At 38.2% G+C, this 12,305-nt stretch overlaps 2 protein-coding genes across 3 annotated transcripts; both read left to right on the top strand.

Moving 5' to 3' along the window:
• The first annotated feature begins 1,412 nt into the window (after positions 1-1,412).
• Positions 1,413-9,561, top strand: LOC121811240 (E3 UFM1-protein ligase 1 homolog). 2 transcript variants are annotated; one of them, XM_042212058.1, is made up of 20 exons: positions 1,413-1,688; positions 1,802-2,113; positions 2,200-2,466; positions 2,755-2,802; positions 2,920-2,985; positions 3,121-3,224; positions 5,197-5,290; positions 5,375-5,431; positions 6,290-6,722; positions 6,793-6,947; positions 7,263-7,328; positions 7,408-7,476; positions 7,559-7,651; positions 7,725-7,790; positions 7,876-7,922; positions 8,017-8,080; positions 8,434-8,511; positions 8,614-8,676; positions 8,998-9,090; positions 9,218-9,561. In XM_042212058.1, exons 1-20 carry the CDS (start codon positions 1,515-1,517, stop codon positions 9,308-9,310), a joined length of 2,442 nt encoding a protein of 813 aa, XP_042067992.1. In that variant the 5' UTR covers positions 1,413-1,514; the 3' UTR covers positions 9,311-9,561. The 2 variants fall into 2 exon arrangements, with proteins under 2 accessions (XP_042067992.1, XP_042067993.1); XM_042212059.1 differs by lacking the exon at positions 8,434-8,511.
• Positions 9,562-9,624: 63 nt separating this feature from the next.
• LOC121811242 (probable LRR receptor-like serine/threonine-protein kinase At1g05700) lies at positions 9,625-12,246 on the top strand. Its single transcript, XM_042212061.1, has 8 exons — positions 9,625-9,766; positions 9,846-10,383; positions 10,454-10,917; positions 10,998-11,130; positions 11,242-11,310; positions 11,383-11,454; positions 11,518-11,589; positions 11,662-12,246. Exons 1-8 carry the CDS (start codon positions 9,655-9,657, stop codon positions 11,924-11,926), a joined length of 1,725 nt encoding a protein of 574 aa, XP_042067995.1. The 5' UTR covers positions 9,625-9,654; the 3' UTR covers positions 11,927-12,246.
• The last annotated feature ends 59 nt before the right edge of the window (positions 12,247-12,305 follow it).

Genomic DNA, 12,305 nt, shown 5'->3' with positions numbered 1-12,305 from the left:
GTAAACGAGTCAGTAACACAAGGAAAAACAGATCTTCTCAGATCTGTCACAAATAGACAAGAGAACTTAAGTACACATGAAAGAAACAACAATCAACGGCTCAGACACCCGCCGATGATACAGCCTATTCTCCAGAACTCAGATCCAAAGGAGTACCGCCGAATCAACCGGCGAATCACCTCACACTCCTGATTCCAGGCCAACACAACCCCTAAACACCAGATCTAACCGTTCAAGAAACAAGACCTCACAGAACACGCTCCAAAACAAAACCCTAGTTCACCAACTACTCAGCAACCGAAGTAGTTGCCTCCCTAATTACTGTAGCAAGCTCCTCTACACTTTCAACCGTGAGAGAGCATCAGAAATCCGGCGGAGAACCGTCGGAGAAGAAGAACAGAAGAGAGGGAGTGAGAGAACAGAGAGAGCGTCTGAGAGTAGAGAGAGAGTGAGAATATGAGAATGAATGAGAAAGACCAAGGGTCTCACTCTCATAACAAACACAAACCTGGATCCAACGGCTGGAGACAAGGATCCGAGTGAGAGGGGCACGTGGCGGCATCCAGGAGTAAGAGGTGAGTGAATTGGGTCAGGCCCAATTACAATACACATGGGCTACAAATAAACCAGGCCCAAATGAAGTCCACCAATATTCAACAAGTCTGATTGAGCATATGTTATCATTTTCAATAAGGTTATCTTCGCGAGCAAGTTAAGGTCGGAGTAAGGAAATTCAAGTATAAACGCATTAGGTGAACTTTTCTATCCTACATACTAATGTGGATGAAAATATGAAAATGTGAACTTATGTTTGTTATTTATGCAAATGATGTTGTCTTGCCACAAATGTGATTAAAAGTTAATTTGAAATTGTCTCACATTTATTTCTAAGTGAATATTCAGTCATTGTTTTACCCCCTTTCTGTTCCCTCTTCTTATTTCCCACCCCTAGTCATGGTTTCCCAGCTTTGCTATCCTTAGCAAAATGCGGTCGTGACATGATCAGTAATCAGTAATCAATCTATGAGATCCTATTTTTCCCTAATTTTTTGTCGTCCTCAATCTCACTATTTTATAGAAAAATTAAAATTATTATTACTCCATATCGTAAGTAATAATTTATATTTATCACTTAAATCAAATTTTTTAAAATTTATATATCCTAGTTATTGATTTATAAACCAAATAAACATTTATCAATTTAAAATTTACAAATAATATGAAAAATAATTATGAACTCTAATTAAGTTACTAAAGTTGACTTAATAATTAATTAAACCATTCTAAAAAAAAGAAATAAAAATTGAAGAGTTCATTAATTAAAAAGCAATGGTAATAAAACTTATTTTCCTTTTTTCTGTAGTAAAAATTCGTAATTTGTTTTTAAAACAAGAAGAAAAGCAAAATACGTTATTTTTATTTCGAGAAACTGAACTGAATCTCACATTTCCTCCGGTATTCGCCCAACGATCACCACCACCGGAAGTCTTGACTCACACACCGCCGCCGCTGCCATGGATGAGGAACTTCTGGAACTGCAGAGGCAATTCGAGTTCGCACAGCAGGCGAAATCCAGCATCCGTTTGTCCGAACGAAACGTCGTCGAATTGGTCCAGAAACTCCAGCAGCTCGAAATCATCGACTTCGAACTTCTCCACACCTCATCCGGCAAAGAATACATCACTCAGGTGATTAATTTAAGTTATCATTTATAATTAAATATGTTTAGTCCTTGATTCTGCTCTATTCAAGGTGTATTTTACTGATTCGATCTGCATGTCTGGGGTTTTGACCTCAATAGGAGCAATTGAGGAGTGAAATTGCTTCTGAAATAAATAATAGAGGTCGAGTATCCTTGATTGATTTGGCGGATTCCATAGGCGTAGATTTGTACCATGTCGAAAAGCAATCGCAATACGTTGTGTCCAATGACTCTTCGCTTATGTTGATTAATGGCGAGATAGTTTCCAGTTCTTATTGGGACACAGTTTCCGAGGAAATCAATGAAAGGCTCCAGGAATGCAGCCAAATTTCGTTGGCGGAGATTGCAGCACAGCTGCAAGTGGGCTCAGAACTGATCGTCTCTGTTCTAGAAACTCGTATTGGGACATTGGTATTGTACTTGTATAAGCTTTTGGTTTAAAATTTTACCTGTTAGGGAAATTGCTGACTTGTTTAATTGGACTGTGCTTTGAATAGATCAAAGGTCGGCTTGAGGGTGGACAACTGTATACTCCGGCATATGTTGCACGTGTGAATGCAATGGTGCGTGGAGCAGCAAGAGGGATTGCTGTTCCTATGAATATGTCGGCATGGTGGAGCTCATTGCAGGCTCTTTTGCAAGATATGGATGGGTTTAGTGGAGTGGCGGTTGAGAGTAGTTTTTTCCAGTCATTGTTTAATAGTTTGGTTAAAGGAGGAGAGATTCTTGGCTCACTTCGCGCTGGAGTACACTGGACACCTTCTGTATGTGAGATGATTCTTTTTCATAAATAATTATATTCTTTAACTTTGGTAATAAAATGTTGAATGTTGATCATGGTTTTGTTTGTTTGTTGATTATGTGCTGTAAATATGACTTCTTTTACTGAAACTTCTGATGTGTTTATTGTTGTCTTTATTTAAACGTGTTGACTCAATTCTCCCGTACATAATTCGTCCACCATTTTTCAGTTATGGATTAATTTGTATATATGCACTGGTTAAGTAGTTACGTTCTTGTAAATATTGCTTGTCATGTCTCCTATTTGACAGGTTTTCGCCACAGCTCAAAAAGAATGTGTGGATTCTCTCTTTTCGCAGGTCGAGAACTTCTCCTTTAGTTTTCTCTCTAAATCAGGTGCTTTAATCAAGAAAAGTAGTACTAAAAGACTTGAACAATTAATTGGGTGTTGCACACCATTGTTCTTTGTGCTGCAGAATTCCTTCATAAGCTATGAAACTCTTCGCAAACTTGGAATACCACAACCTATTCAGTTTTTGCAGGTATCTTAATCTATTTGGCTTTCTCTCTCTCTTCTCTGTTTTTTCGTGACTCGAATAAATATAATATAATATGGGTACTCAATTTTAATCCTTATGGTGAACTTTTTCTAATTTTTTTGTGAATAATCAATATAGTCCAGATATCCTGAAGGCAAGGCTCTTGATACTGTCTTTGTTCATAATTCGCTGATTGAAATGTTGGACGCATCTGTGGATGATGCTGTTGAATGTGGCAGCTGGTGAGTTGTATTTTTCCCCTTCAGTTACTACTGAATGTTGTGGTGGGCCCAGATTTATCAGAGTGAAAAAATGTAGACGCATTTGCTTGCTAATCAAATAATAAGTCCATTGCTCTGGTCATGATTAGAACATTGTTTGAAACAGGGAGATCCTTGTTGGGAGCGAGCTTAAGCAAGAAAAATCTTGTTAATATTGTATGATACACTGGCTAGATGAAATAGGCAGACCTGAACTAGTATGGCTGCTAGTTTTTTGTTTTTTTACAGATTAGGTTTCACTTAACTAGAAACAGTTGCATTGTGCAATTACTAGCAAGTCCAAGTTCTTTGCAAAGCTAAACCAACCTTGAGCAAACTAAGCTCAAATGTAATAAGTTCACTCACTTCACTATAGAGAAATGTAGTGCAGGGGTTAGAAATGGACTATGAACATGCTACTTTTGTCAGTAAATGTTATCCTTAACCAAATCCGCAGTTGAATTGGTGCTGCATGAAATGATTAGCGAGATGCTATGTCTATGGAACTACTGAACTACCATCTAAAATTCTTAAATTCCATCTTAACTTCACTAGAGGCTCCCAATACTTAAGTAACACAATAATTTTCCTTTTGTTTCCTTGTGTGTGCATTGTCTCATGTGCTCATTAATGAGGGTGGATGATCTTGGAGGAAACTGTAGGGATAGAAATGTTAACTCTCTAAAGAAAAAGTTGAAAACTTAGATGTTCTATTCTTCCCATCATTGGTTAGTATAGGATTTCACCTAAAGTAAAGTTCTACTTATTTGACTTTAGTTTACTGTTGGTTTTGATTTTAACTTCTTTAGATGTACACCAAGATTAGACTTGTGTGTGAAATAATGAATCAAGAACTTCCCCTTCTTCCTATCCACCTTCCATGTCATTGGAAATATGACTCCATACCAATGGATGGTAGATGTGGCTGGAAGAATTTGACTATTTGACCAAAAACTTCAAATTTAGATAGTACTGTTCTTTAGATCATGGATAAAGTTGGAACTCTACCTCAACTGAAGTTTTAGTAAATATAAAATTTATGCTTTTTCAGAATAGATATCCTTTTTGGCATTCCTCTAATCTTCGTCTTTGGATGCAAGACAATTAGCATATAGCACCTTGCATTCCACGTTCAAATGGCTCTATCGACTCTAGCGATAAGGTTTCTTAGACTTCCCCAGAATAATGGCTACATATTGAGTTAGAGCATCAAAAGAAGCCTCCATTATGAAACTAGTACTTATGAAAGTTGGAAACTGGAGCTACTAGAAACACAATCCACGTCGATGCTACCTGCATCACAACCACATGTGACAAGAAACTCTATTTATTAAGTAGCAATTTCTTGCACCCCATATTGTAAGACTCGGCACTTTTGATACATAGACTGCAGCTATCCCTTTGTAAGAAGCTTGATTAGTTACGGATTTTGCACAATTTTGTCTTCCTTTCATTGTGTGGTTTAGGGTATAAGCTGCTTATTATATACTCCACAAATTTATTTTTGCAGCTATCTGAAGATTTTGTCAGGGTTCATTATCTATGCAGATGATTGGAACCCAATCAACCCATAGAATATACTGTTCAAGAAAAAAATGTGGTGATTTAAGTTTTTTATTATTATTTTTAAAAAAATGCTAATAAATTGAGAAATTGTGACAATTACCAATTTCTTCATGAAAACATGCCATGAGTGTGGAAGGGATGAACCATTCTAAATTTCTTTTCTGTACTATTTGAGTGCCTAATCAGAGTAATATTAATGAATATTCATAAATTATTACTTCAAGTGATTCATTTAAAAGGGATTATGTCTCATGTGCTGGTACTTTTACGTTCAATATGTCATTTGATTATCCTTTTCTTTTTCTTTTGCTTCTCTAGTGCGCGTTCTTACCTTCCCATCCTGTTCGGACTATGCTAATTTCTGCTCCCTCTTCCCCACACCTTGCAGGATAGTTTCGCTTACAATTTTACCCACATCCTTTACCTCCCAAGATGCATCTAAGGTTCTTTCATTTTGTCCAACTGTTCAAAGAGCTCTGAAGGTGAGTTATTGCTACACATTAACTAGTATACTCTTGGTGATTGATTTTATCCTACTTCTCTGATGAACTTGTCTTCTCAATCAGTCTGGCAAAGCACATATTTTGGGGGAATCATATATTTTGAGTGATACTTTTGTGAAGGTAAGTATTTACAATTCCTCCGAATATGTCTAATCAATAGTCAAAATTAAAGTTCTCAAAGATTTCTGTAGGTTCTTATGCAATTCTTACAATAGCTTTTCTGTTGGGTACCCATAGAATATTATTGCAACCAACTGAATGTTCTTGGGGCCTTGGGCACAGTTACCTCAAGTACTTATGTTGCCTGCTGATAAATAATTTTAAATCTTCCCAGAATTGGCATTTCAAGATGACCTCGATTACAACTATCGTAGTGTCCCTCATTATCTTTTGATGCGAAAAAATGAAGGCACTTATTTGCTTAGCCTCTTATTAGTGGGCTTATACACATAATGTTATGCAATAGTATGTATTACATGCATTAAATAGAACATCAGATAGGTTCTAGATGCTACTTGATGGAACATTAGTATGATCTATCTTGTTTGTGAATCTTCGGGTTAGACTAGGTTATTGATATGGACTTGTTTACTCAAGAAATTGTTTATATTAGGTATTCCTACTTAATTTTACCACGAGTTTGCACCTGATAGGATCTGAGATGGAACTGAAAAGAAAAAAATGATCTCTGCCTCTGGATCTTTATTCTGTGCATTCACTTTATTCTTAAAAATCAGAAACATACAATAGACTTGGACATATTCTTATAGTGTTTCGTGAAATGTCCCTTTACTATTCCTTCATGTACGCTTTAAAGTGATTATACATTTTTCAAAACTCCCATTCTCATATGATTTATGAATACTGAATAATATGTTAGGTGATGCCATGAGGAATCAGGGAAGATCATACTGTAGCATCATTATTGTCACTCCAGTAATACCTATTAACTTCATACTTTTATCCCAATGATTGCAGAATTTGTTTGATAGTATTCAGAAAGAGATGGAGAACATTAGTCTTGCTGAACATACTGCTGTTGGGCCATCTGATGGTTCACATCTCATCAAAGATGCCAGGCAGGGAAATGATGACAGCAGCAACCTAACTGACCAAGATGAATATGGTAACCAAAATGGCATAGGTAAATCAGCTTCAGAAAAAGGTTCTAAAAAGAAAAAAGGAAAAGCAACTGGGAATGTGAAAGCCGGGAGTGCTGAAAGTGGTATGGAGTTACACGAATCAACTAAGAAAAAACAGAAAAAGGGAAAGGCTAACCCTGGTGCACAAGTTTCAGATCCAAAGTCAGGTTCCAAAAAAGATACTGAGAGGTTGGATCAACCTAGCTTTCTATCAGAAAAATCATTAATTAAGAAGATAATGTCAATGATCCCAGATTTGGAGGAACAAGGTGATTTCATCTTGGTCTATTCCAATTTGAATTATTTATTTTGTTTTAGGTTATCTAACATTTTATGTAGGTTTGGATGATCCTGACCCCATTCTTGCACCTCTGGCCCACTATTTGAGACCTATGCTTCTAAATTCATGGATGGAAAGAAGAAAGGCTACTTTTACGGAGAATGCTCAGCAAATGAAACAGCTGCATGATGATTTACAGCCTATGCTTGATGAGGTAGTGACACTATACCTTTTATTTCTTTGGATCCATGACTTGTATGAACCTTGTATATTCTCTGCAGTGTCTGGATATAGGACGATAATGTTGTGATTTCCATGATAGCATCCAGAATTCATGCTTCCAGGATTTACCATTTGCTACCAAAATGTCTTGTTGATTTGATGAAATGTTCCTGAAGTTTGCATGATATATACAGTATCAATATGCTATTCTTCATTTGTGTTGATTTTCTATTGCTGAAAACTTGATTGAAGGTACACTGTTTCTGGATTGTTTTTAAACAATAACATGTTTCATCCTTTGCTCCAGGCATTCTTAAATATTCAATTATATGAAAAAGCACTAGATTTGTTCGAAGATGACCCGCCAAATGCTGTAAGTTCTCTTCTCAATTTTAATGGTAATCAAATATTACAGGGACACATAAAACAATATTTTCCCTCTGTCATGGTAGGTTCTCTTGCATAAACACTTGTTACGAACTGCAGCCACCCCAATTGTGGACACTCTCTTAGTTCATTTGGTAATGCATACTGTTTCCTGTTTTCATCTATGGAGCATGAAAAAGTGTCACATGGGCTTTAATACTCGAGATGGGTATGCAGGACAAGTACGAGAAACTGAAGAGTGGACTTCAACTTGAGGGATCCCAAATTCCTGAACCTGTAGTAATGAGCTCTGCAGATAGAATTGCTCTGGTAAATCTCTTTGAGCAGACTAAGCTATAATTTTCAAACACCCAGCATCTAATTCTTGTGATTTTGTTCTCAGGCGAAGGGTTTGCCTGGGTCTTTATCAGCCAAAGCCCTTGAGCTGGTTGAAACTTTAGAGGGGAAGGTTAGTAATTTATATGTGCCCATAATAGATCACCCATATAGTACTTGAGTTCTTTAACTAATGTATATGATTTTTATAACAACAGCTGGTGGAAGCATTCTTAAGTGCAGCAAGAGAATTAACAGAGGAAAGGTAAAGATGATGATTATGCATTGTTGGTTTTCGTTTTTAAGTATGAGTAGCAATAGCATGATTCAAAAAATTATTTTCTTCCTATATTCTGCAGTGGTTTAGTATTCAAGAAACTTGATAAGAAGTTGGAGAGGACTCTTCTGCATTCCTACAAAAAGGTTTGACCGCATGTCTATGATTTTTTTTGAGAGCTCTGCCTATAACTAATTTTTTCTCCAAAGTTCTAGGAGGGTGTGTGTGTCTGTGACTGAACACGCATTCTGATGCCGAGTGTTCTCACACTGAAAATCCAAGCATATAAGTGAATTATTCTGTGCTTTATCGTTGGATTTGTTTCTGAGATTAAGTTCTAGAGAAAATAGAGATATGTTGGTAAAATATCCGCATGTATTTCATAAGGACTAGATGAGCACCATTATGGGATTCTTGTGAATAGTTGGACAATTGGTTGCTGTATATTTCTTTCTGTTCTGTTCTATTTAAAAACAACCCTATTTTTCTGAGACCTCAGGATTTGACGTCTCAAGTTTCTGCTGAATCTGATCCTGTCGCCCTTCTGACGAAAGTTGTTTCTTTACTATATGTTCAGGTCAGTTTTATTTTTCACGTGAGTACAGGTGGATAAGTGGACTAGCTTTGACATCACTATTCTCTGCATCCTGAAATTTGAATCGTCACTAATGCTATGCAGATACATGGAAAAGCTCTTCAAGCTCCTGGCAGAGCAATTTCAGTCGCTGTGGCTCGATTGAAGGTGAGAGATCATTTCAATTCCATAATATCAAGATCTTTCAATTAGTTAAACAAAATGGAGGGTTTGGCATGTCAGATATGGAGGGAGCAGTATGCAGTATATAAGGAATAAGTCGTATGATTATTTAGAGATTGAAAAAAACATCAAACACAAAGCATCCATCACACTAATAGTTAAAGTATCCTCATGTGTTCCACCATCATATATAACAGCAGTGAAGGCTATATTACTCAAGCTTGATTTACTCTCCGGATTACTTTTCATGGCATGATTTGTAAAATGGAGATCTCATGCCTTACTATGTTGCTTCAATATTTGTAGGATAAACTGGATGATTTAGCATTCAAGACCTTACAAGATTATCAAAAGGCAGCGGTGACCCTTCTATCTCTGATGTCCTCGGCAACTGGCAACGTGAGTTCAGTCCTTATGTAATTGTTTCCTCTTTTTTCATACACTTGGATACAGGGCGAATATTAGACATTGGCGATGGCTCAGTTTGGTTCATTCGTATATTGAGTGGTACATCTTCACTCTTCAGGAAGAAGACTGTACGTCAGACAGAATATTGAGCCAAAGGGAGCTCCTTGAGGGTTTGATGCCTGCGTTGAAGAGCTTAGTTACGAAATCCTGACTGGCGTAGGTTCAGTTTTCTTACATAAATCTTGCAGGAAAAATGCTGGTTTCCCCTTTTGGTTCTTTGTAGTATTTCAGAGAGATTACTTGGAAGTGGAAAGTATATTAGTTTTTCACTGAAGAGTAGTTAACTTATATGTTTGTCAGATGGTAATATGAGGCAAAGCTAATTTTGTAGGACTCGTTTGTTTTACTTGGGATAACATTTTGGCCGAATACCATATGATTGGCACTTTATAATTCTTGTAACGCTCACAATATCTTTCCTTGTTTGTTTTAACCCAAGCTGTCATTGCCATAAAAACGAATTTCCTCTCTATTTCACAATCACTGTAAATCTTAATGTCCCTAGTGAAGAAGGACAGTATTTTGCTTCCAATTGAACATAATCAAACTTCAATGCACAAGTTAGTAATCCCTTTTGTTCTCTTCAATCTCGTACTCTATTCACAAGGTAATAACTTTTCCCTATTCTTATAAGATTCTTGCAACCAAAACGAGTGATGATCAAACAATCCAACTCCGATTTTCAGGTCAACCAGATTCATGGATAGGAATAGACTGCGGCTCCAACAAAAGCACTGCCACTTTTGACCTCATCTGGGACACCGATGAGGCCTACATCAAGTCGGGGACGAATCATCTCGTCCCCAACAGCACCCTCATCAGCTTAGTCACTTTCCAGACCCTCCGCGTCTTCACTGACCAGAACAAGAACTGCTACACATTGCCAAAAACCAGCAGCTACGGATACTTCATCAGAGCAACGTTTCTGTACGCAAACTACGATGGCCAGTCTAGGCCTCCCACTTTTGATCTCGAGATTGATGGGAATAAATGGACGACTGTTGTCACTACACCCACAGACTACACTTTCTATGAGATTCTGTATTGGTCTCAAAAGCGTAACATCAGTGTCTGTTTAGCAACAACAAACAAAGATGAGTTCCCCTTCATTTCCTCACTCGAAGCATGGCCTATTTATTATACTATGTACACAGGTCTGAGCCGGGACATGGCCTGGCTCACCACCTATCGCTACGACTATGGCTCTAGCAACGGTGTTTTTGGGTGAGTGAGATGCCTAACTTGAGACATACACATGATACGATATACATAGTTTTGATGTTGCATATCTCAGGTACGCAGGGGGAGACGAGTTCAACAGGATATGGGAGCCGATCGCTGTAGCAGGTGCCGTCAACACAAGTGGCGGTAGTGTGTCCCCTTGCGATGAAAATGCTCCAGAAACTGCCGTTCAAGATGCCATAGAATCTCAAGACAATGCAACCTCACTCTTCCTATCATTCGGGCCAATGAAGACCGCCACTCCTATCTTCATCGAGGCCTATTTCACACAAATGGGGGCTGGATTCTCAGACACCAGATCCTTCGAAATGTACGTATCTGGAAACGACATGGGCACCATCACCACAACCGACTACTACTGTTCTACAAAATCATTGTTTCTGCAGATGGCGAGCAGCAACATCACCATTGAGCTGCACCCCACGCCAGAGTCCACGCTCCCGCCCATCATCAGCGCCATCGAGATATATACCGCCACTGATCCCCTTATTACAAACGGAACTAACCAAAGTGACTGTAAGAGAAACAACCTAGCTACTCACAACATCCCTTGACATGAATCATTTTTCATGGTTTTTGTTCACATTTTGGGGCAGTGAATGGGCTGATGAGCTTCACCAACGCCTACTCTCGACTCAAAGGATGGAGCGGAGAGCCGTGTCTCCCCACCGACACCGTCTGGCAATGGTTGGGCTGCTCCGCCACTGTTCCACCCAGAGTCACTTCTTTGTATGTTTCTCTGCCAAATATAAGTAGATACGACAAACATAAAACTTCACCAAACAGGGTGAATTTAGTGGCAACTAAACTTAAAACATTTGTCTACTTTTTGTGTTGCAGATATCTTTCAGGATACCAACTCAATGGCGGTCTCACTAATTTCCAACAAATGCAAGCTCTTGTTGACATGTAATTCTTGACAAAATTTATTCGTATTATTGTATGTGATTCTTTCTTCACTATATATGTGGTTTCCTGCAGAGATTTGAGCAATAATAGTCTTAGTGGGAAAATCCCAGATTTCCTTGGACAACTACCAAATTTGAGGAAACTGTAAGTTAATTTGAGCAATAACAGCCTTTATTGCATTCATATTTCATACGTGCTTGTCTACAGCAACCTGTCACACAACGATTTCTCCGGGGAGGTCCCAACCACAATCCGCCACAACAAAAGGCTTGCATACGAGTATGTACACCGTCTTTGTCATTATAACTCGATTTCTTACCTACTCATCCTTAACAATAATGTCACAAACAGTGTATCTGGAAACCCGAATCTTGACCTTAAAGATGGTGGTAGCTCGAAAACAGCCTTGATCATAGGCCTAGCTGTGGGCATACCACTGCTTGTTATAGCAGTGTTGCTTATCGTATTCTGGGTAAGACGAGTAAGAAAAACAGAAAATGGGAGCACAAATCCACAAGAACATACTCCGCCCACTGCACCTCCAGCAGATGATCAACAAGACTACATTGATTTAAAACAAGATGAAACAATGGCTCCAGATATGAACTTGAGATAGTGATTGATAAGTATGAAAATGGTGGAGATCATGCTCATGCTCAGCTACCGTCTGATGATGACGACGATTGTGTTGCCGTCCCTGGAGATACAAGTAACGATGAATCCATGGTCCCGGATTTGGATTTGGATGAGCTTCATGAGATCATTCAGCAAAAAAAGGAAGAGGCTGGTGCGCAGGGGAGATAGTTCAAACACAGATAATGTTGTTGATGTAAACCCAAAGTTCAAACACAGATAATGTTGTTGACGTAAACCCAAACTTTTATCATTCGCACAAGAAACTAGTTTGGACTCACTTATGGTGGGACTGATGGAGTATAATTTTTCACATAGTTTAGTTATTCGATTACTTATACGCCAGCATACATATAAAACTA

This window comes from Salvia splendens, chromosome 7 (genome assembly GCF_004379255.2).
Source record: "Salvia splendens isolate huo1 chromosome 7, SspV2, whole genome shotgun sequence".
In the NCBI taxonomy this organism is placed as follows: domain Eukaryota; kingdom Viridiplantae; phylum Streptophyta; class Magnoliopsida; order Lamiales; family Lamiaceae; genus Salvia; species Salvia splendens.
Note: the sequence above shows the minus strand (reverse complement) of the source record. Positions and strands in the feature narration are given on the sequence as shown.